The 25,971-nt window shown below is 36.9% G+C and overlaps 1 protein-coding gene across 3 annotated transcripts in view; it reads right to left on the reverse strand.

Annotated features, from left to right (window-relative positions):
* The window catches only part of ADGRD1 (adhesion G protein-coupled receptor D1), a 142,139-nt gene that overhangs the window by 102,922 nt on the left and 13,246 nt on the right, over positions 1 to 25,971 (reverse strand). For all 3 annotated transcript variants that reach the window (XM_062631585.1, XM_062631586.1, XM_062631583.1), the window contains 8 exons: positions 24,763 to 25,017; positions 21,486 to 21,550; positions 20,559 to 20,714; positions 17,936 to 17,995; positions 16,958 to 17,075; positions 15,911 to 16,021; positions 14,116 to 14,191; positions 12,100 to 12,241 (listed from right to left, as the gene is read on the reverse strand). In XM_062631585.1, the coding sequence (XP_062487569.1) occupies positions 12,100 to 12,241; positions 14,116 to 14,191; positions 15,911 to 16,021; positions 16,958 to 17,075; positions 17,936 to 17,995; positions 20,559 to 20,714; positions 21,486 to 21,550; positions 24,763 to 25,017 (983 nt within the window). The remainder of the gene's footprint in view (positions 1 to 12,099; positions 12,242 to 14,115; positions 14,192 to 15,910; positions 16,022 to 16,957; positions 17,076 to 17,935; positions 17,996 to 20,558; positions 20,715 to 21,485; positions 21,551 to 24,762; positions 25,018 to 25,971) is intronic.

Genomic DNA, 25,971 nt, shown 5'->3' on the forward strand with positions numbered 1-25,971 from the left:
ACAATGGCTGTTACAGAAGGCTCTGGAATCCTCTGTGGCAGGGTCTGAGAATGTCTTTCCTGGAGGAGGTGCCCTCAGTTAGTACAAACTGGCACTGTTTTATTAACTTCTGTGAACTCCTGCTGATGGACTCCATACAAGAACCTGCACCCAACTAAATGTTTAGCCAGTTTCTATAGCCATGTTTTCTCTGCAGCTTGAGCAAGAACAAACAAGACTGTTGGACTAGAAAAGAGATCATCACAACAGTTTTATATATTGAAATCAATGGAAATCAGGCCTTCAACACTGACTAGGGGGAAAATTTTGCATTAGTTACAACACAACCATTACACAGATATTAAACTGAGAAATCAGAGATTAGAATAAAAATTCAATACTCTTTTAGCCTTTTAATTAGTTGGAATGCATAATTAATCACATTACAGTGAAAGGCTTTCTTGACAAAGACAAATGGATCCAGTTCTGACAGCCTAAGCAGTACTCCTAAAAAAATTATCATTTGTCTGCCAGATGAAAAAAATCAATAAAATTTATTTTTAGGTTGAAGCAGGAAAAACCCACCAAAAAAAGCAGCTTTCTCCCAAATCTGAGATTCCACAACTTACTGAGGATAGAATTGTCATCACCAATAGCAAGTGGGAACCAGTAAGATTTCAGCAGCTTAAACGAATAATTATAAACATTTCTCAGGAAAACCAAAGTCCCTGGTGTGTCTGGTGCTTTCTCCAGATTTATTCTGTTGCAAGACATATTTGATATCAATTATCACAGCAGACAGAAACAAGGAATGAAAAATCCAGACAGCAGTGCTCTGCAATTACCACTATTGACATTATTTAAAACGTCTTTAGGCTAATAAAAAGTCTATTATAAAATTGTTGCCAAAGAGCAGCATAATTCACACACAGTTTAACATGACCAGTCTTATGTGCCACAGGATATTTTTTCCCTCGTGACTTTATTAATTAAAAAACTCCTTGAGTGTTCAGTTTATGCGTTCTCTATCTTACATCCACAGAGAGACTATGAAAGTGTCCACTCTACATTGGCTCACTGCAAAAGTACCAGATCTTACAGAGGCTTTTCGCACCGACTTCTAATGAAACTTGAGTGTTTATTTGAACTAATACTGCAACTTATTTCTCTGAAATCAACCAACACTTATTTTACTAAAAATTTCTGTGGCTCTGAGACATGACTTTCTACACTTATCCTCACAAATATTTCCAAGCTTACCTTTATAAAAAAGAACATTCTGTGGCCTCCTGCATTAGTTTTATACATAAAGCATCTCCTTTTGAACAACAAATAAGAGAAACATCAAAGTCCAATACTGAGGAAAATAATTCTCAAAAGAGAAAAAAAAAAACTTCAAAAAAAATCCTTGCATTCTCCTTTCTAATTTTTCTTTTCCCCCTCATTTTCTAAGAGGTTAATATTCTAAAATAGAACTTTAAATTCATTCAATTTTAATATACTGCAAATTAAATTTCTATTTCATTTTATTTGTTCATGGGATTTGTCTATGATTTTTACATCATCTATCTTTTCTTGTTTAGCACTATATAATACTCAACTTCAGCAAAGTATATGACAATGTGCTTGATTGAAATCACATGACTAATGCCTGTAAAACATGTTGCTTTACTCTCTTTGCTAAATTGTGATGCTCTGGTTGTCATACTTAAAAGCGTTATCACATAAACCCTGCCTTCATCTACAGTGCACTTTCCCCTTCAAAACATATGTTAGTCATTAAATAATAGCATGATAGCTAGAACAGATCAAGATTACTGGCACACACTGCAAGTCACTGCAGAGTTGGGAAGGACTCTACCGGAAGGGTTTTGGGGTGGGGGGGGAATGTGTGTGTGTGTGTGTGTGTGTGTGTGTGTGTGTGTGCTATATTTTAACAAAAAAAATCCCCAAACACAAACCAAACACCTAAAAAAGGGAAAATCCCTTCTTATCATCTGCACATTTCCTGTTAATGAAAAAACACAACTCCGAGCTTCTATTACTAGCTGTTAATATCATTATCTACCAGCTCTACTGCAAAGCAGAGGGAGTCAAGCTCAAATGCCTGGTGTAACAAGCAGTGGGGAGGGAAATGAGCAAACCCAGAAATTACCATCCACAGGTTTCTCTGAAGTATGACTCCTCTGCCATTACTAAGCTAAAATTAGCATTCTCTTCTAAGCCAAAGTTTTTATTTACATTGTGTGAACTGACTACAAGCATTGTTTAAGACTGGTGCTATTACTGTAATGCAGCCTATACTTAGCATAGAGCTGCCTTGTAATAAGCATGGTCACAGCCACAATGCAGTATCAGGTGGCTGTGGGTTTGCTTTAGAAGAAATGCCACTGTGGAAATTCAAAGGCAGCTCACACTCACCACTGCCTAACAGGTGCCCTGTTTTGTCATTGATGGTTAAATGCAAAAGCTCAGGAGTGTATTAGAAAGGGCAGAATTATTTCTGTACTAATGCCGCTCACCAACAGCAGCAGAGCAAGTCTTTGCCTCCCTTAGGCTGTGTAACTGGTACCTCCCCTTCAGTCTTCCCCACTTTGCTGTTAGGGCTGTGAGAACTCCACTCTGAATGTGGACCATACTGTAGTTTTCCCATTCAGTGGTACAAACCAATATTCACAGCATTTTGCTATAGGAATTATTACTACTTAAATGTACAAAAAAAAACACAAACAAAAAAATCAATTTGCATTAAGTAGACTTAAGTTTTCAAATCCTCCTCTTCCTTACTATAAATTAATTCATTTGGAAACAGTCCACTACATTATCACCAGAACAGCAAACCTGAAGACAACTTTTCAATCCACATTATCCCAAAGTAAGCTTTTTTAGTTCCACAAAACCATACTGAACTCCCTTGCATTCATTATTCACGTCTAATGTGTGCAACATGCCAATATGCAACTTTCAAAAATTCCTAGTCAGATCCCCCTTAACTGACAGCCAACACAGAGGAGCTTCATGGTCAAAAAGCTTGACAAGTACATCTGAATTTTCCTATTACCATCCATATATCCTTCTAGATCTTGTACTCATTTGGACAGCCCCTCTCCAAAAAACCCAGAACTGATTCATGAGATAAAACAAATACCCTAGAGCTTTTCCACAGCACTTTTCTAAACCACAGTATGTGAAAAAGGATGTATTCATTTAAAAACATGTCCCATCTTCACAACAGTTAGCCTTTCATTAACTTATCATTTTTAGTACATTTTGACGTATGTTTCCAAGGCAGCAGTGTCTAAATCAGGAGCACAAAAATAGATCTAGTATATTTACCAGTTTCTGAGTAAAGCATCATTTGTTTATATGCATTTAAATATTGGTCATTCATGCCATATAAATTATTCCCACAAGCTTAAGAGGTTTCACAGACATGGGCAGAAATGCCAGAAATCTAGGAACTTGGAATACAAGCATGTGATAATGTCTTGGACTGGCAAGTGAGAAATGTGAACCCACAATCTAAAAGGCAAAGAGCATGAGCAAGTTCAAACCACACAGAATTAATGAAAGTAGCTCAGTTCCCTCAACACTTAGCCCTAACATTTTGAACTTGCCACTGGTACAAAAAAAAAAAAAACCAAACCAGCAACTGTTACACCAAACTATCTAAAAGAGAATGTACAACAGGTTACTCAGATCCCTTACGACTAAAAGCAATACAAAAAAAAAGCAGATTAAAATATAGTTGTAGATGGCACCTCAGCTGAAATACCTAGCGAGAAATTTTGTAGTGAGCTTTCTACTTGTTAACTACTTAAATGTAAGTGCTGACAGAACTTTACATTTTCAGAAGATATTTGTACACAGAGCTGTATTCCTCATAACACTGTCCCACTTAACTGTACAACAAGTGGTATTGTGGAAACTCTGCCTTTATGAGATACACATAAGATATTAGAGACAGAAAACTGCCTTAAGAGCAATTCTCATCACTTAGGGACATGGGTCTTGTCTATTTTAATTCTTGCCATATGTGAAAATACAGTAAGAAAATTAGTGTAGGAAAATCTAGATCTTAAAGCTTACCACTGTGTGTAAGACTTCCATTATAAATCCAGACAACGTAACTCAGCTGTAATGTGATGGATCAAAATTACAAATCAAGGGAAACAGACAACAACATCTTTCTTAAACACCACAACAACTTGCCTGGAAGCTAGTCTTCCTTGTCTGGAAGACAGAGTTAAACCTCTCTAGAGTTCAGTCAATGGGTCCTGAATATCTGCCAAGTCCTTCCTTCTTTTGCTTCTATAAGGTTATTTAAGATGTTACTAATGGGGAGACAGCAATGCATTAGCATTAGATTTCTATTCACTAAAAACCACTGGCTGCCAGCATAATCGACAGACAAACTATCAAAAAAACCCTGCATTTTTACTCTGTGGAATTGATTCTATTTCTCTCTAAATTGTTATGAATAATGAAGAATGGAGTTGTGCCAATTAGATCACCATTTGCGTGAGGACTGAAAGCTTGGCCCCATGGAAGTCAGCAGTTCTACCACCGGTTGTAACTAAATTTGAATTTTACCCTTTATATTTAATGTATCTCTTCACAAAAACAGGTTTGAAAACACGCTCCCTCCAACTGACTGTAGTGAATTTCAAGTTCTCAATCGGCAAAATTATATGTATATTTTTTAAATAGGGTCAGAAATAATTCGGGCATTTTGGTTCTAAATCCAGCTTCTTGCCATTTTAAATGCTGCAGTTTATTTCTGCCACTTCAAAACAGCTTGACCTCATCAAGAGAGATTTTACAGGATCCATGTTCACAGTGGGGGATTAGAGACTGGTGGTACGTTATTCTTACATTTCTGTTTATGATTTTAAACATAAAAGCGAGTAACATCTGAATGTTGGCTTTCCAGTAACTTTTTTCATACATTTAAATACGTATATCTCTGTATTAACACTGTACAAAGAAATCTGTTTTATAGCAGAAACCCTGAGAGTTCCTTAAATGTAGCACAACTCTTGCTATAAGCCACTACCACATGCAAGGATGCTTTGAGGATGCAGTCACTGATGAGGAGCTTAAACAAGAGGAATAAAATCAAATTTAAAAATTGTGTTCACATCTGCAACAGAACTCTACATCACCGGGCCAGATTTGATCACATCAAATATAAACCCTCTAATTTTCCCTTCTCCTCCTGTGACGAATGTTCAATCACAGGCAGAGTGTGAAGCAGCACAAGATGCTGCAGTTCTGTTAAATAGGATGACTGTGGGATTCAGTTTGGGGTTTAAGTCAGCAAGATTTTTCAAACTTTATTGCTTGGTATTGACTGACCTCCAACTGCTGATGCACTGTCCCTTGCAAGCAGAAATTTGTAAGAGGAAAAGCAGATGCTTTTTGCTGTAGATTGATAACTCTGTTCCAGTCACCAGTGGTTATTTTCTCTAGGCAAGAGGTAATTTTATAGATAGACTAAGTGGAAGCTGGCATATAAAGTTACCCACATATCCAAAAAATAAAAGTCAGCAACTAAATTCAAACTGAAAGAAAACTTCACTTGCATACTTCCAAAATCATCCAATAACTTCATGATGGCCTCACTCCTGTTGTAATATCCACCTCAAAGGCAAATAACTCATTTACAAAGAAATATTGAGGACTTGTTTCATGACAAATGACTGATACACAGGGAAGTATTGAGCCTCCAAAGGCTTAAGTTTGTTCTGACATGGAAATGAAACCATCTATGAATTTGAGCTTATTACAGTGCAATCCTGGTTTTTATAGCAGGCAATCTTCAATGTGCTTAATAAAAAAAAAAAAATCTATATTTTTTTGTTCCTGTGCTTTTCTAGGTTTTCAGAATGGATTCCTATGAGAAAATAAGTCCTGCAATGTTTCTGCTAATAACATTAACAATACAGAACTACTGCTTTATTGTTAGAGATGCTGTATATCATTGTAATGACTACTTGTATTTTAAGGTTGTCCACGAACAAAAAAATTAGCTGCAACTTTGTTTATCTCTCATTTGAACTCAATGGATTTCCTGTATTCCTTATAGCAAAGATTTAACTTGTATAACAAAGTACTGAACTTTGCTTTGCTTTCTAAATTATGAAGATCTGGATTTTTATTTATTTTTTTTGTTTAATTGTGGTACACTCTAAGAGTCACAGTTTTCATAATATTTTATTTAAATTTCACTGGCAAAGTCCATCCAGTGAAAAATTATACCTTTGTTCTGCAGATGAGGGCAAAAGTCATTGGTTTTCCTCAATCGATATATAAATTAGTCAACACTTAACTTGCCATAAAAATAAATTGCCTGCATATTGATTTGTCTCTCTCATGGTAGCACTAATATTTGTGTTGAAACAGGAACTGGTCATACTCCCATTTTAATTTCCTATCAGTAATAATACTAAACAAAGCTTGGGGTACAGCACACTGCTGGCCAGGCAAAAGATAAGAGAGTACGATGATGTTCAGGTACCTTTTAGAGGCTGGAGCTCCACAACCTTATCAAAAGCTTAATGAAAATGTTCCTTAACCTTGTCTCTGTCTCCTGAAGCTGCAAGAGGACTACCAGCACTTTTTCATCATGAGAGAACAGTTACGAGGAGACGAGTTCTGTCTCTTCCATGCACTTTACCATCTCCAAAGTAGTACCCAAGAGAGCACCTCCCAGACACGCAGGCTGCACTTACAATAATGAATAATGACGCTCTTACATGACTCCTGGTTCTGGAGATTTAAGAAAGTCATGTAACAGAATATGAAATGGGATTAACGGGAAAAGCTGATAAAGCTTCACTGACTAAGCACTCTAGTGAGCAAGTCATTGTGGGGTTCTGCTGGGCAGCATCCATTGCAGAAAGTAAAAGAGCAAAAGCAGAGAAATGATCAAGAGATTAGTTGGTCAAAAAAAATGAGGAAAGCAGCAGCTGTTTGAATGATTCAGTGTAATAATATGGGAGGAAAGATAAGACTTAATGGTCAAGCAGACAACTCCCCAAGTGCTACGTTTGTTAAAATGAACCACATGGAGCAAAGGAATGAGATGGAACAATGCTACAGTAGTAACTTAGCAAAGGGCTTCCCCCCCCCCCACTCCAAATCAAACAAGTCTTTCCAGTGGCACTTGCCTTAACTGTATTTGGGGAAACCAGCTACATTAAGAATTTCCAGTCTGCATCTACTCTTCATGCAAGGCCCTCCCACAGCATGTAACAGTCAGTGGCTACACCATTTCTCCCTCTGTTGCCTCTTCTGACACTTGCCAGAGTATGTTGCGTTTGTATTTCAGCTTTGACATTCATCTTCTCTAAATTTCTGCCTGTGCTGGAATTTCTTGGCTCATATAAGTGAAATGTTAGTTCTTCTCTAGCTGCTCCTGCTACGAAAAACCTCTTGCGAGAAACAATTTTTTTGAGGATAATCATTTTACAAAATGTACTGTTGCTTCATACCAAAACATCTGGAAGGGTTGAGATTAAGCTTTCTTCAGCTGCAAACTATCATCAGTCTTATCATCCCACACACACTGAAGGTGTTGGATGAACTACTGTCTTTGGCAACAAAGATAACAGAAATCAGCTAGAGTTGGTGAAGAGCAGAGCATCATCAATTTAAAAATCAGACAAAAAAATGCGTCTTCTACCAAAATGTTCCTGAGTAACAACTGACTGTTGTAACTTATTGTATCAACTTTTGTCTATTAGAAGGCTTAGTTCACACAATTTTTTGCCGATAAATGCTTATATTACAATGAATATTACAACCTATTGTGAAGAAATAATTCAAGAAATATGTCTTTAATGTAACTTGACACCTTTACACTCATGCAGAAGTCACATTTTCAGCTGTAATACCATTGGCTAAATGTGAGCAACACTTAGTATGGTTGATCATCTTAATATATACCTTGCTTTCATTTTGATCCTCCTTGATGGGCTGAGAGTGTTCCAGTCTATAGAACAACACAGACTACCACACACTACAACCTGACCCAACCAGAAGGTATACTGAGGAGCAGGTAAGTTCAGAGGAAAATGTGTGTTCACATAGAATATGCTGCAATTACAGGAAATACTAGCTGTCAAGAACATAACTTTCTGGCATCACAGCCTTTGACATAGTTTTTCAGGCAAGGTATAGAAAGAAAATAATTTGTACACACACAGAACAAGCTTCCCATTCTTGGCACAGGTAAAGGTTTACTGTAGTGTGACTAACTTTGAACCAACAGTATAAAATATTTAATCGTATTTTAAATACAATTATTAATAGAAGAGCTTAACAGAGTGACAACAAGAGATCTGAGTCTATAGTGTCAAAGTACTACGGGTTCTCTCTCGTCTTTATCTCGTACTCTAAGCAGCAGGAAGGAAGTGACAGTCACTAAGAAGATCTATGAATGTAATTCTTCAATATGTAAAAAGTCTCAAGCAAAAGGGCCCTCAATGATCCCATAATATCACAAGGAAAGCTATCTTGTATCTACAGAGAAAGAAAATGAGAATTGCTTTTCATCCCCAGGTTTGTCACTGTGTTACAATAGTGGACACTGTGGACAGAGAGAGCAGATAAGCATTCCTCAGAATGGCAGAAAGAAGAAAACAATCACTTAATGTTCTTATGTAAAAACATTATTTTAAATCCTTGATGTAGTCTTCTTGCAAAACAATCCATCTAAAGCTGTTAATATTTTCATAAGAAAAAAGAGTAACAGAAAGACCAGTTTCAGGTATTGTGGCACAGTAAAATTTTAGAATAGTAACAATTAAAACAAAAATAACACTGTAAGCAGCAAAATGTACATGTCTGTCCTACCCACAGGGAATCTTTATAAGAATTAAATAAGTAATGAATTTATCCTGCGAAAAAAAATCGGATGCCTTTTTCATCTTGATACACAATAATTCCTATTTTAAGTCAGTAAGCCATTTTCCACTAATAGAAGCTTGACTAGAAGATTTTCTGCCTCTTCTGTCAGTAGAAAGAATTAGTCCCACGAGAACTCAGCTTCAAGCCTGAACATCAAAGCCTAATGGCTGTAATTACTACCGTCCTCTTTTTACATCCCCTCCAATGGAGGGGAGTGCCTGCTCTCCCTAGTGCCTGTACCCATGAAAGCAACAGTGTATATATTAACCATGAGGAGAATTCCCAGCTCCAGTTTGACCTCCAGCCTGTCCCACAGGCTGGGCACCCTTCTCTTCTGTGTACTCTTCCCACTGCCCCATGGCAATTCCTGCAAAAGGAAGCATTAACAAGCCATTTATAAATACTCCCTGCAGTCTTCCCTAATTGATTAGGTATTAATATTGGTTTGTATTGCTTCATGTTTCATACAGAAAGAGGAATTTAATCACCTCAAGCACCCGAAAGCTATATAAAAAATGCAGACCATTTCAGAGAACCCCAGAGTATCCTTGCTTAAGGGGAGATTTAACTAACAGTAAGTCAGGCTGTGGAATGATAAATGCTCTGTGAAGTTGTGATTTAAGAGGTGATACTCAGTTCACAGACATTCTCTTTGTGACTGTTTCCTAAAATAGACATGTTTTATTTTACACCCTTTTGTTTTCTGTTACTTAATGACTGGCATTTTTCCTATGCACACTAGAAAAAAAAAAAAGGATTAAGATGTTATTAAGCTGGGCCACGCATCACTACAACCACTATAAGAAACCACATTATTCTCCTTTCACTCCTCGCATTTTCATACTTGTAAAATCCAGTAGATGCCATCAGAGTAGCTATAACTTTATCAAATCAACTGAGTAAAGTCAGACGCAAATTTAAATTTTAATAGAGGAAAGCCATTTGTTTGGACTTGTTATTTTTTACTTTTTCTTGCTACACTTTCCTCTGAGAACATTACGTGGAACAATCTATAAGAATGAGATCAGTATCCACTTCAACTGTTTCTCTCATTAGCATAACCAAACAAGCAATATTTTAATGGATGAAACAGGTTTCTAAACCAGATTTTATGCTCTTGCTTTAGTCTTTACATGCGATCATAATCTTAGATAAATAGGTTGACTTACTCTTCATTTTAGAGTACATGCTTTAACACAGTGATCTTGAACCCTGAATTTCTTTTACATTTTAAAGTCTACTTTAATTTCATGAGCAATCAACAATCGTGCTTTCTCATCCAAGTAACAGGACGTTGCCAATTAATAAGATATAAAAGCCAGTAGCAGATTAGTACCAGAGGGAGTAAGGAAATGACAAGTCCTCTGGCCTTTCAGAGGGGTTACCTTCTGTGCTTTATCCATCTCCTTTCGGGGTTGTATGCCTAAGAGCAAAATCTAGCCCAGCTGTTATCTCCATACAGTTTATTGAACAAATTTTAAGATCATGCTCACTACATTTAGAAATACTTCCCCCTTATAGTTAAAACTCTCAGAACTTCAAATACAAATGTATTTATGGACTGATTTCAGACAGCACTAAGCTACTTTTCCAGTGCTGTTAACACAATGGTGTAAGTTTCCCCATTTCCCACAATGATTTCAAAACATAAAATACAATTTAAAAACCACACAGACATGCAAAAAAACCACCACTGACCAAAGCCAAGTCACACCTGAACAGGGGTTAACATGATAAGACCTGAACATTCCTCAAAATGGAAGTAGCTGTATAAATAGCACAGCAGATAATGGATGGCTGCCCATCAACACATTGACAAATAGCGTTAAGAGCTCTGTAAGAGAAATCAGCCACCCCTCTAATGCACAATATAAAGCACATACTGCTGTAGGTAGAGTCTGAAACTACCAGTCAATCTGTATCTATCATAAACAAAATACATTAGACATGTTCATACCACATTCTCACGGATTCTACCGTTAAAAGAGTATGAGGCAGCTGATAGATACAAAATTTCTGCCTGTACACCAAGACCTCAGTGATCTTCACAGCGAAAGCCAACATGCATTAAAAAAACAAACACACACAAAAAAACCACAACACAGGTTTGCTTAACAGCCTACCAGTAAGTAATCATACTAAAGCATGAGGAGGTACCTGAATAAATAAAGCAAAGTACATTTTATAAATGATCTACACAAAATAATCTTTCCTTCCAAGTGCCCGCCTCTAAGAGTCCACTGGGGACATTCACAAGAGTCCTTAGTTTGTGAAACTGTCAGCAAAACAACACCTTTCATTTCTATGCCTTTGGGTTTTTTCGTGTATTTGTTTTCTGTTGCCTACTCCATCTTTATCAGAAGCTTAACAGGAAGAAGATAAACTGGCTTGAGAACAGCCACTGAGAGAAAAGTATAATAAATATTCAGAAGAACACAGGAGAGATGTTTTCTATGAGACATTTTAGAATTGAAATCTTTCTTTTCCATTTCCATTCAATGCTGTAAGTAGGTCACAGATGCTGCATGCCCCATGCCAGCACCTGAGAGCTGCACACAACTACTCACCATTCCTCTGTCAAGACAAAGAAATGCCTTCTTCTTCAAGAGCAAATCAAAATCAGCTAGTTTTCCAGTTTTTTACTGGAATATGCTGATTTGGTGAAATTGAAATGTCTTATCAAAATTGGTCAGTTTCAATAAAATTTGTCTCCATTTTTTTTTCCAGATTCTTGTGTTTCTTGTCTCATTTCTTAGGTTGAGAATGCTCTGCTCTCTAGAAAGGGTAGTTCACAATAGAACTGCTCCACTCCTATCCCAGGGGATGCTCTGCCCATCATACTTGTGTCTGCCCTTGGAGGAGAACTTTCTCTGGGTTTATTCATGAAAACAATCAAAAACACCTCAGCAATATCTGGATTAAGACCGAAAGCAAAAGCCATAAATGAATTCTTGGTTTTGGAAGCTCTAATGAGAAAGCAGTAATTTATACCATCCTACTGTAGCCTGCACAAACATTCACAGAATGATACATATAGAAAGGCCTAAAGCTACACCTGTCACTTCACCTTTTTCAACGTGTGCACCGATCAGCCTTGTGCAGCGATGGAAACTGAAGCCACTGAAGTGCAATGGTTGGAAAAACATAACACTGCAGCCACAAATGCCATCTGAATTGCAACTAAAAATATGGAACCATTTGCCTTACCAATTTGTGGGTGAGCTGGATGGTAATAAGAGGAGATCCTGACAGACTGTGGGACAGCTTGGGTAGAGGTTCCACTTTGACAGAGATAAGGTAACTCGCTGCTGAGATCATATAACCTTTATAGGCAGTAGCTTCAACAATCCTTGGGAAGAAACAAATATATTAAGGAAGTATAACAACCACATTTTTCTAGTTCACCCACACCACCACTAACACAGAACCTCCTTTTTCCTTTCAAGTCAATGAATTTCCAGCAAGATCTGGCACCACAAGATGCTACAGGACTAGAAACAACACCAAAAAAGTATAGGGAACATCTTTAGACATTAGAGCACTTGAAGTTGTAAGTACTCTTTCATTCTACTCCTCTTTGGCAAAGACTTATAAGCCTTGCTGAAAGTGCCTTTGATAATTAGGAAGAATTCTATGAAGTAAGGGATGTAAGAAAACACTAACAAAACCAACCAAAGTGAGAAGGAAACTTGAAGGGGTTTCATGCTGTCTAATTAAACACACATATTAGCGTTTAAGACAGATAAACTCATATATAAAGCATATAAACATACACACAGGAATATATTTAGAAATATTTCACAGCTTTACTTTGATAAATTGATTAGGTCCAATACGGCTCATTAGAGAGTAAGTCAGGTCACGACACAAACAGATAAACTAATCTTCCAGGTAATGGTTTTTTTTCTAGGCTAAAGTAATTTTGCAGTACATAAGGACCCTTTTATTTCTGCTTTCAGCTTAAACTTACGACTTTGGTATTTTTGCACATTTAAGAGTAACTAAGGAGGATAAAATTTTTTACATTATTAGTAACAAACTGCAGAATTAAAATGGTCACCGTCATCTACCTTTTGATTATGTGAACAAATGGTATTTACTATGAGAAATATGAGCCAAGGCAAATTAACCATCAGCATGCGTTTTCAAACATAGCACACCACTGGGAATAATCAGTTTGCAAATCGCATTAAAAACCACATTATTTACATCTGCCACCACTTTGCAATGGTTTCTTATTTTCCTCTCAGAAAAAATAAGGTAGTCATGTCAAACATTAAAATAACTTCACTCAGTTCCTCAGCAAGGTAAAATAAAACAGAACTTGTTCAGCACAAACCCAAGCACCAGTTCTTAGTTCTGACACATCAGTATCAGAAACCCAGTAACCAGCATGTGAACTGAATTTGTTCATCTGAGTGCAGAATTTGGTACTGCAAACTTAAACTGAAAAGTTTAAGTATATATAGAAGGACTCAATGTTAAGTAAATGTAAAGACAGGAAGGCAATCCCTGACAGCTGAGATGCTGCATCTTTCCTTCTACTGTCATAAAAACAACAGAAAAAGTCAGAGACTGGAAAAGACTGAGAGAAAGTGTAAACTAATATACACACCCCAGTGAAGATCAAATAAAAACAAAGTCATACTAACTTGAAAGTGTAATGATTTACATGAATGGCCTTGCAAAATTCCCTGGGAAACTCCATTGCTGAGAAGTATACAGCTTTGCATTTATCTTATATGCTAACGATTTCATTGATGCAGCATCTAAAACAAGAGGTCTTTAAAGCATTGCCTGGCCTCTTGTTATAAAATTACCTTACAGGTTTCTAGGATTAGTGTTCAGATTTTATCTAAAAAGGGCTGTTATGTTTTCTTGCCCGTTTCATTTAAGTACTTTATCTTTACATGTGTCAGGAGAAAAGATGTAATTTCCTTTTATGAGACAGATTAAAATTATGAAATTCTAATACCAGATCTGACAAATGGAGAAGACAGAGAAAGACAAACATGTGTCACTATGTGAATCTATTTTATTACAACATAAAACAAAATATCTAATGTAAGCTTTAATCTCTCTCTAGTTAATGACTAGATGTCCTCAGTATTGCAGAATCAGGCTTATGGCTCATAATTTATTTATAGTTGATAATATGACTGTTATAAAGGTATATCAGTAAGGAAATAAGCTGTTACAGCATGAGAGGTCTGAGGTACTTACTTGGTATCCATAGGGTTGATATTATGAAAGAAATAATGCATATTGTGGTAAAGCAGGCCAACAATGGTAATCCAAGCTGTGAAAAAGGAACAGGGGTTATTCCTCAGAGCAACCGTTTAAGCAAGAGAATTCTCTCCTAGACCTGAAACTCCATGTTAAGAACCTTGACTCCTATAGATTTTCATGTCTTTCCTTTAGCAGATTTCTGATGATTCTTTCAAATGAAAAAGTATTAATATCTTACAGTACAGCACAGGAGACATCAAAAGCACAACAGAAGGATGCCTGCCCTGTGCAACTATACTTCAAAAGTAAGTTGTTAATCAGTGTCAATTATTAATTCCCACACAGCACTAGAAAGGGTCGCATGACATACCAGAGTATGTCTCAATGGTAGCTAAAGCAATCTCAAAGCTACTTTGCAACCACCTACATTAACTGGCAGTTTATGAAACTCAAACATGGGTGACTAGTTTCCACTTTGGTCATCTATTTGCTGCCTGCATTCCAAGTATTTATGGGTTCTCCAGCATCTGAGTGAAGAGACAGACATGTATTTTTTAAGTGTCAGCCACACAGATGTCTTTTACTATCCCTATTGCTGGGTTCCAAGTGTTTATAGTGTCAACTATTTAAAGTGAAATAATAAATTTTTACATTAGATCATCAGACAGTGCAGAAGTTTGGCCTGAGGGGTGAAGTACTCACAGTGAGCTTTAGCTGAGAAAAAAGAGTTAAAATTTAATGGGCTAGCTCATTTCAGGGTACCAAGAACAATTATGTTCTGAAGGAAACTTTAAGTGGGAAAGGAAAAAAAAGTCCTCTCACATGCTATTTTTGACATTACAAGTTGGTTTGCCATTATAGTTATTGCAGCCTCAAAGCACCTACAGTGAAGTCTCCAGCTAGAGCCCCCTGCCAGTGCTAAGAAACAAGGCTGCCACCACAAATCAGGCAGACAGTTCAGTAATTATTAAAGTATTTCTCACTGCAGCTTATTTGCAGCTAACTTTGCACTTTCTGAACAAGGACCAACTTCCCTTCAACAGACGAAACTGCAGAAACGTCTTTGCAGTGTAAATTCCATGGGCTGGAATTTAGGGCATATAAATCAGATTTTCAAAGATTTGAGGATGCAAGTAGATGCTTTTCTTTAATAGGCTCCTTCAATCCCTGATTAAAACACAGATAATTAACTTCAAACATTGTTATCTTAGGGTGTTGACTAAAGCTTCCAATTTCTGCCGTATCTTGCTTTTGAGATTATTTTGAGTATTAAATTTTAGCTGAGGTGTGGATTTCCAAGTCCTGCTTTTTGCCTTGACTGTACTTTACATCTTTATTCTACTTCTGTAGCTGCTGTTGGTTAAACCTGTCATTTTATAGTTTAATCTCATACAACATTTTAAGAGTGATTTTGCATGAAGGGGTAAGTAATACCTGAGCTGACACCTTGGAATTTCTGAAAAATAACCAGTTCAGATAATGAAAAAAGTGGAGTTTTTTTGAAATTATGGCTTCTCTGCTGCAAAAAGATGTCAAAATTAAACAGCTTCAGTATCTGTGGCCCAGCTCTATTATTCAAGATTAATTCAAGTAATATGAAAATTCTACCACATCAATCATTCATTCAAATGACAGGACAGCTGCTGCTTCTTCCTAGCCAGTATGATCAACAGCAATCTGATTAGTAACTTGAAAAAAATAAAGCATGCAAAAACCTGCTTTCAAGCAAAACCATTTATGGATACTCTGTTTGCATGACTCCGCTCCTCCCTCTAAATCCTCCCTTTACCTTTTTCATGAAAAGCTTCACTGGGAATGGAAATATAACTCTGTCCTTGAGATGGAAATCGATAGTGGGACAAATTCAGCATCTGAGGATGAGTCTTGATCAAGGTGTAATCTGTGTGATAGCCCAAACAAAAATATGATTAAATACATAGCCTCTACAACCTACTTGACTATTTAACTAGATTTCCCTAATAGCTAGTACAGCGGCCTCAATTTAAAACTCCAGGTATTTTCGGAAAAATAGAGTAAATTCCCCAGGTATAAAATTGCCTTTTATATCCAGCTCCTTTATGACAGAGAAGGTGGTATGCACACTGTTAATATACCATGGATCACTTCACCCATGCTCAAATGCTAAGCTTACCAGGGCAAGCAAAGCAGATTGATAACACACTCTTCCACTGACATTTGAAGACATTATTTCAGACCTCCACTGCTCCATTTGAGAATGCCAGTATTCAAGAAAGTACGTACCATATATTAATAGTACTAGTGAGTGCTTATTATTTGCCCCCTCACACAGGTCCCAGCAAGTCAGAACAGAATGCCAGGACAGATGAATTACCTTTGCTTCCTGTAGCATCCAAAGACACTGATGAAACTAGGGTGCTAGGACACTAAACAGCAGTAAAATAAAACTATCCTAAAAGGTCAAAACTATTCCTACTATTTGCAATCTCTTGCAGAAACATTCAAAATTAAGATTTTTTTTTTTTAGCATTCAGATATCTGCAGCTTTGGAATGCTGCATAGGAGCTCTAGGTCATTTAACTGCCTATTAGTACAGTATTACTAGATTGATTTCATAGAATTTATGTGCTAAACCCCTCCCCAGTAAGCTCAAAGAAGTTCAAGAACAGTCAGAGCAGATTACCTGTAGACTAACTGCACAGTCATATTTCTACAACTGAAACACTGTTTTGTATTCAAAACAGGAAATTATCCATTTTCATTTCCTCCTTAATGTTGGGAAAAGGACAGGCTACGAAGCACAGAAGCATTTAGGACATCCATACAGCCCAGAGAAAGCACTCTTGCTAAATCCTACCTGCCACAGATGATGTGCCCTCAAGAGTTGAAGGTAAGGAGTTTTCATCCAGATTGCATGTCATATGAGCCATCACACTGTCAATAGTTTGAATTAGACTTCCAAATATGTAAAAGGTCTGTAGGAAAATGAAATAGAAGGCTTTACAACAAAAAAAAATGCAGTTCATAGCACAAAATATGAAGGTGCCATGTTGAATTCCAGTGTGCGCCATCATTCAACCATCCAAAATCAAATGTGACTTTCTCTACAACCTTTTCCACATAAATTGTCCGAAGTACAAAGCCACTTCCCAAGAATTTTAGGCTAAAAAGTTAAGCCAATTAGCTATCTTTTGGTCTTAAAGCATTTTAGGCTTCAGTGAGACATCGATTTATTTTAATCTCTCCCTCTCAGTTTAAAAGAGGTCTGAAGTCTGTGTTCCCTTAAGACTGAAAAAAAAAGAAAATCCCTCAGGAAATTCCTGGGATCCTCCTGCAACTATTTCTCTGCACTCTAAAAGGCAGACTAGAAGAGAAAGAACACTGAAACAAGCTAGTTTTTCCTATATTAGTTTTAATCTCTTTCAAAGCTTCAATTCACTACACAGGCAAGCACTACCACACATTTCATATGCATTGAAAATATCAATCTATAAAGCAAATATAAACTTTTAAATACCTAAGTTCAGTGCTAAAAAAGGAATTATTAAACACTTTAGCAACAATATCTGTTCTATTATATATATAATTGTTTCATTTATTCTGAAATATGTGGAAACAGAAGCAGTTAAAATTCCCTTATTTTAACCCTCAAAACCATGTTATAAAAGAAAATGATATAATTGTTCTGTCTGTGGTTCTTTACTGAAAATATGAAAGTAACATGTGAGAAAGTAAGTCAGTCAGACTGCTAAAAAAGTCTTAACAAGATTAATAATGCAGGCAAACAGTTTCATTACTATCCATGTGAAATTATGCAGCTGAACTCTTGCCTTACCTCTTGTACATCACTCCAGTTGGGCAATAACATAAAGTCTTCTATGACTTTTAAAAATGCCTAAAAAATAAATAAAACTGTATTAATTTGATTCTTTATTTATCAACTACATCTCCTGGTAAAGATCAAAGGCAGGTATCTGCTATGAATTTCTTAGGTTTAAGATTATAACCCCATTTTGATTCAAGTCACAGGTTCATCTCCACTTGCCAGCACTCTTGTGTTCTGTACAGTGACATTCTAAAGTAATAATTTAGTTATTCAGAGTAACACCAGTATGAAACTCCCAAATTGCAATCACTGAACTACAGCCGAGGTGACAACACTGGAACTAAAACTGAAGTGAGATTATTCTCCCATTTTATCTGAATTTATATGACATCAATACCTCTTTCAGCCTTAGAGAAGTAGATATATCAACAGCATTTGGTATATATCTGGGTCACATCACTTGTACAATTTATTATCTGCTTAACTTTTACATGTTAACATTGGTTTAGAGGTCCAGATCTGTCATAGTGGGCACTGTTCAAGTGCTCAACATGATACAGTCCCTGTCCCAAGAGGTCTCGCTGCTGAAGACAAACAGGAGGAGGAGAAGAGAGAGCGCACAAAAAAAACCACACCCAAAACCCACCAACCAAACAAAAAAACTCAAACAAAACCCACATCTCCTGCTTAAACTTCTCTGTTAAAATGCCTTAAAACCATCAATTAAATATCTAAAAGTTCCATTAAGAAACAGAGAAGAAAGCTGCAAGAGTTTTCTGAGCATGATTTTACTGTAATATATAGGGCAGTACTAGAGCTTTACTACGTGAGCTTACATCCGGGAAGCACAAACCATGCAGCCCCTCTCAAATGTTCAGTATGGAATTCTACCTGGCATGTACAGAAGTTATCCAAAACCAGAACCCACCCCAGACTGCCCAGAGCATTCAGTATCTCTTTTCATGTCACAGCATCCCGAGTTACTCCAAAAGAGGTGTGTTAGACACTGGAAAGGGGTAAAGCAGGAGCATGGGAGCTATTGAGCAAAGCATCATTATTACAGAAAACACATGACATTTATCAGAAGCAACGCACAATGAATATGTGTCAGTAATCAGAAAGTTTACTGCATATCACTTAAATCTTCTCGTGCTGTGAGGCATATGACAATCAGAACAGATAACTTTACTGAAAACAGCATGTGGGCTCAGTGTCTCTCAGGGAATTAGCTGCAGACAATGCAAAGCCTAACCATCAGTCAGACAAATGACAGAGTCTGCATGTATGATCAGAACTCTCTTGTCTTTACTTCCCAAAATAGCTTTGCTAAAGATAATCATGTCCCACATTTCTGTCTGCAAATCACTTTCATGGCACACAAAGCAGAATCAGATAGCTTGAATGAGCAACAAAATGGCAACTGAAATGATGTGGGAAACAGGTATGATATGTGACAGGATGATGCTCCATTTTCAATTTAGAGCAAAAGGAAACAATGTATTAGAGCTTTTTAGAAGGGTTTTTGCAACATATCTAACTGATCCACGAAATCCAAGCTTTGCAGTTTGCAAATGCTAAGCTTTTAACACAAACTATCAATTGCTGTCCATGTAGTTTTCAAAAGAATTTATTTATATTGTTTGCCTGAGTAAATAATCCTTGTCACCGTAGTGTTACCACAGGCTTAAAGGAACAATCACCAGTGAGGCCAGAGCTGATTATTGTAATAATAGGTTTCTAGCCTGCTGAAATCATGGAATTAGATGCCCATCCTTTTACAGAAAGCTTACTTTACCTTAGCAGAAAACTGACCTCTTGTCCTCAGCTCAGACTGCTGAAAACACCTTCCCCATGCACACACTTTGTGGACCAGTTTAAACAAAAATTACTCAGCTAAGCTTGGGACCTTATCTTCCCAGGAACCAGTTTCAGGGGAGATCTGAAATATGTCTTCACAGGAGTCCTGGCTGTGACTGGAAACCTGTGCAAGATAAAGCTATTGACTCACAAAAGCTAGGAACACCACCAGCACAGACAGGCACCCTCCCACAGTTTCTCACTTCCAGACCTGGCAGAGCAGGATGCGTGCCTCTGACCCTTCGAGTCCAGAAAAAGAAGTGTATGACTTGGTGAAAGAGAAGTCAGAGGAGAGGCGTGACTTGCCTCTGCTTACTACAGAAGCCATAAATGCCAATGGAAGGTTGGGCAGACAGCAGTAATTAGTAAATTTTAACCTTCTAAGGTTAAAGTGACTCAAAAAGATAAGAAAGATAAGTGATAAGAAAGTGAATCAAAAAGATAAGACGTTAAAAGATTATACTTGGGCAAGTAACCAGGGCCAGATTGAAACAGCTTGCTATCAGCTTATGTATGCTTCCTTTTTGCTTCTGTCACTACTCTGACTACAGCGTCTTGTAGAAATAGGCCCAATGCATTAGGTAATATCCCCAAGAAATTTGAACTATTTTCTCTGGTTGAAATTAACCTTCTGCTACTCCTTAAAATAGCTACCACTTTTTTCACATGTTTTTTCTGCAATCGCCAAAAACTTTTGAAGCTGCAATTGAAATTCCAGCTTCTGGAGAAATTTCAGGGTTATCTGGCTCCACACATAGATGTGAAAAACACTTACCTCTGTTAGGCTCAGAGCAGTACTTTCTGACAAGGATTTGTTGGGCAAGCTGAAGGACACGTTCTCCAGGTAGGCCAGCATGGTGTCAGGGGAGCGGAAGTTCCCTCTCTCCTCAGTGAGATTTGTTATGATGGGACGATAGGCATTAGTAGAGAGCTACAAGAGAGATACAACTCATCAGAAATTATTCTATATGGAGGTGGTTAATTGTTTTAGCCCAAAAGGGAGTTTGAAGCATAGCAGACTGCTGTGGAAGAGGATGATCTAGGAGGCTACAGAAGCCAAGCGACAAGGAAAACACACAGATAAACAGACAGACAGGATAAACAGCCAAAATTTAATATTTCTGTTAGCAGTTCAGGTCCTATCTGCTATGGTTTCCTGAAAGCCTCTGTGAGCAAGAAGAAAACTAATAGAACTTTGACACTGCAGATAGCAATAAAGAGAAAATACGCTGCAACAGCTAATTGCACGTAGGCTGATTGCAGCTAATTGTATTCTGCATATGAAAAATTAACAGTTTTCATTACACATCTACTGAACAGATGAAAACAAATTTTGTTATGGGGTGAGATTTTTTTTCTGATTTTAAAGGAAACAAGAGGAAATGTTCACAACATCGTTTTGGATGTCCTGTATCTTCAAAGATCAATGAAACACTTCTGAAATGTTAATTTTTTTCTATTATAGAAATACAAATATTTTCTAATATAGATAATATTTTTAACAATTAATTCCCTTTGTTTTACATTAGAAGCTCTGTATTGACTCTGCCCACAGTCACTAAAAGTTCTCTCTATGCGTATCTGGAAGTATTTATAACTGGATACTAAAATAAGTGCCATTAATGAAAATAGTTAAGTGAGGAGGCTCTGTAAAATATACACATTCGGACAGTATAGAAAAGAATTCTGAGGACTGTCTTACCACAGGTTTTGTAGTGGTTGTCATCACAGACCATGGAAGTGTTGAAGAAAGCAGAACTTGCACACCTGGGGAAAACACATACACAAATACAAGTGTTAATAAATCTGGTATGTGCCGTCCCATGCATTTTACTTATGTGTGGTACCGTAGCTACACAGGCTTGCTTAAAGCATTTTGTGTAGTGATTCATCAGTTTGACACTTATTTTAAACACTTAGACCTTTGTTTGCAAACAGGAAATTGCAAGTGTTATATCTCAATGAAAAGGGACAACTGTACAATTAAAACATTGGCATCCATCTTCCTTTGCTAGCTCTTCCCCCAATATTTATGCAAAGTATTTAGGCAAAAGAAAAAAGAAAAATCTTGCCTCTTATAAGAAATGAGTTATAATCTGTAGGCACCTCTGACAATTTCCATACATGACCTTGCTGTATTTCTATATATGAGAAACTGGGATTGGAACATACACCAGAAAAAATGAGACTCAGGTCTCAGCTATGATCTCCAAATGTTAATTTTTACTTATATCTTAAGCCTAAATTGACTAAGTGCCAAATAAAAAAATCACACCCATGACTAGAAAAACATTTCCACATTAAGAAAAAAAGATAACCTATAAGAACTATTCAAAGCCAATGGCAATACTTAGCTTGCAGCAAAACTAAGGCACCCTCAAATCAAATACCGTAGGTACCAATGCTGGTATACTAAAGCTTTTGGGGCATGCCAGTTTTGCATAGAGCTAGTAAATGGTCAAAACACAACCTCCATTAGTAGCCGGAGCATGTTATAGTTAATATCTCTGTCATGCGTTTTCAGCTGATTTCAAGCAACAGTGAGGTCACTATTAATCAGATAATAACAATACTAATCAGATAGCTTTACTAATCAATGTCACATAAAAGCACAATATCCCTAGAAAATTACTACATGAGCATGTCATAAACGATTTGTCATGGCAAAAAGAATAAACTCTATTTTGGGCGGTTTCCAGTTGTTCCACTTAATAATATCGATTCATTTCCATGCAAAGGGATTTAACTGGCCTTTTGTGAGAGGAATGAAAATTTTCTTCTATTCTAGGCCTTACCAAGAATTTACATTTGCCACGAGTATGCTGTTTCAGCACAATAAACCAGAAGTTGCATACACAGGACACGTTTTTCTCATGGATCCAAAAAAGGAGCATGATTACCCATCCTATTAAAAACAGGCTGTCCTATTAAGTTTCTGATGTCAAACCACATTAAGTCCAGCTTCAATTGTGCTTTAAGTCCTCCAAAGTCAGTAAACAGATAAAGAATAACTTTTATTTGCCATGTTGATTAGTATTGTAATATTCACTTCATTGCTTGAATTGGAAATCTTGTAAGATCTGAACAGTCCACTACTTGGAAGGAAAATGTAAAAAATTCAACACTCAACATTTCTCAAGTGTTCCAAATCACCTGAGTACTTTCAAGTAATATTGGCTTGAAATTCATCACACTGAGGGAAATACTTGGCATCCCTTTATGTTTTAATCACTAAGCTCGTAGAAAATACACATCAAGCTTCGTTGTCCATTAAGCAGCTAGAAATTTATTTTTCACAGAAAACTTATAGTTCCAGATGACCCTGAAAAGCTGTGAACTAGAGATGTAAGAGAAGAAAAAAAAACTTCCTGCAGTGTTTCAAAAGCTAGCTACAAACACTCAGCTAACAGATATTTTGAGCTGCAGTAAGACTCCTTCCAAACCAAAGTACAGAGGAAAGAAGTAGAAACCGGAGTTCTGAATAAGATTTGCATTTGTGGAAAGAGCTTTCCATGATGCCTTGATTATTTGTTAGAGTGAAGTTGGGAGCATGGAACGCTGCAGAGGATGGCTGCTGTGAGCTCACAAGAATTCAAGGGGTTAAAAGGCAGTTCTCTTTGTATTTATGTAACTCATACTTCTCCGACAGTGAAACAGGGAACACACGTAGATAGATCAGGTCAATTTGAAAATCTACTGCTCTTGAGTTTAGCAACATAATTACACTAAATCAAAGGATGTGATTTATGGTAGCTTTGAGTTGGATAGTGTTATAGTAACCCTAGATTGTTGTGAAAGATACAGCAGCCAAATCAAAAGCATTTTTCCAACATGATCAGAGCATTATGAACGTTTTTGTTAATATTTTAAAGCCATTTGCTGTATCAAATGAATCCTCTCACAACCAGAATTTCTAAAGACTTTCATAGAAATATTTTTTAAATAAAAAGATTTAAAAATAAAAAAATTGAATGCAATTGGTATTATTTGTGTAGCTAAGCAAATAGCAATTGTTTCATTATATACCAGGTGGAGGGTTTTCTTTCTCAGCTACTTCAATTATACGTAAACTAGTTTATGGGTTTTCTTAATAAAAAAAAATTATATAATTTTACTGCTATAACCAAACCTGGAAGTCATACACACTTTCTCATTTCCAGGCACACATCAGAAGTTATGTGTTATTCAAAAGACTTTCCATTGTAAAAATGGTTCCCATGGGTTTAAAAGCACAAGAGTTATGGGTGTAACTGCTTTAGCTCCCAGTAACCTAGTAAGAATAAATGAAAGCAGGGAAACTGCCAGCAAGCCAAATGTTCCAGATGCCCCATAGCTTTATTTCCCGAGATGGATGTTTTCTAACTGCTACTCACACACAAGCACTTAATAGCAACAGACTTTCTTGCACTGAAAAAGATCCACAGAACAACTGGCAGGGTTTACTGGCCAGTCTTCAAAGCCTTTGTTCTAATCCTGATCCTCTGCCTTTTATATGACATTTCAGCCGATCTCCCAGTTCACAGACATACAGGAGTTAGTAAGTCTTTATCATTCCAGGAACTGGAGAGATAACCATTATCATCCCCATCTGCTGGAACACACTGAGTCACTTGGCTCCAAGCTACATAACAACCAGAGTGCAAGTTATAAATTTGGAGTCAGTCTTTCCTAATACTGCTGTACCTCAAGTTTAATTATTGCTCCTTTTCTCTTGATGCTAGGGGATCTAACAATGGCTGTATACTTCAGGTCTTGCTATTTTCTTTATGGCATTTTTAAGGAGCTATAACCCAGGATGAAAAAACTGCACAGTCAAAGACAGCTGAGTGTTTTGGTGACATTCATAACTGACAACTTCTGCCTCTAAAAGGTTCAACAGCAAAAGATGTAAAATGAACACAAACCCTACACACTAAACATTTTTAAGTCAGCATGTTTACAGAATATTAATCATGACAACAATGCATATATATACTCACCAACAGCAGCTGTGAAGTACTGCTCAATTTCATTGGGGGTGAGTGCCCTCTCCCATATAATGAATTCATCAAATGCCCCATTCACATAGCGCTTGGTCTGATCCCCCTCTGTTCCAGTCAGTAGATTTGCAGTGGGGTCTCCATAATCATAGAAAACTTTCCCATCGGGATCTGTTGTGTTTAGAGTTCCATTGACATAGACTTTCAGTCCTTCCCTTGATTTCCAAGTAAAAAGAATGTGAGTCCAGTAAGGACCTGCAAAACATCAAAAATCACAGCAAAACCCATGAATCAATTCCATTTAGAGTCTTTCCAGTTCAGTATGTTTTTGCTGACTTGTGCAATGCTATAGAGCTGTATAGGACGTGCTAAGAGTGAATTATGGAATGCTGATGTCATGTATATTAATCTTTATACCCATGGGGAAGCCCATACTTTGGCAGAATGCCTGTTAGCTTTTCTCTGAACTCTTTCTTGGGCTCACTGCAGTTTCATAAATTATACTTGCTAAGTATTATTGGCCAAGATTTAAAGTCCCTTCAATTCTGTCTCAAAACACAGTTCAGCAAGAATAGCATAAAGACTGCTAAAACTGGAGAACAAGAAAATAGATTAATTAAAAACTGTGAGCGTTTCTCTCTTATATTTAGAGGGCCAAAACCATAATGTTAATTTTGCTTGGATCGGATATTCCACAAATACATAAATTATTCTACCATTTAGCTGCTTTTATCTTAAAATAAGATTTCCGCACTGATTTATCAAGCTTTTAAAAACTCTGCTACTACAAGGTGAGAAAGTCCTATTTTAACAATGTTCAGGTAGTAAATTAAGGCAAGAAGAGGTGTAGTGATTGTCACTGGCATTACTAGAAGAACAGAATTTATTCCAGTCACAAGGTATTACTGCTCCTCAACAATACACAGGATAGAAGCAGGAAGATATGGGATGTATCAAAGTGTCTATTAATACTACACCATGGCACAAAAAACTTGACACTCCACAGATGGCAAAATGACCAAAGCACTGAACACCCAGTTAGGCAGTTACCAAAAAAAGCCTTAATTGAGGAGGCAACACAGGACAGCGTATGTATCCATTTTTAGAATATACCAAGAACTGTCAGGGATTGACTTGAATTCTTCACACAAGTTTCCATCTAACCAGTCGATCTTTTGATGTCGATAACAATTCCACTTCACAAAACAA

The sequence above is a fragment of the Pezoporus occidentalis genome, unplaced genomic scaffold (assembly GCF_034315485.1).
Source record: "Pezoporus occidentalis ecotype Australia unplaced genomic scaffold, CSIRO_AGI_Poc_V1 ctg37, whole genome shotgun sequence".
NCBI classification, from domain to species: Eukaryota; Metazoa; Chordata; class Aves; order Psittaciformes; family Psittacidae; genus Pezoporus; species Pezoporus occidentalis.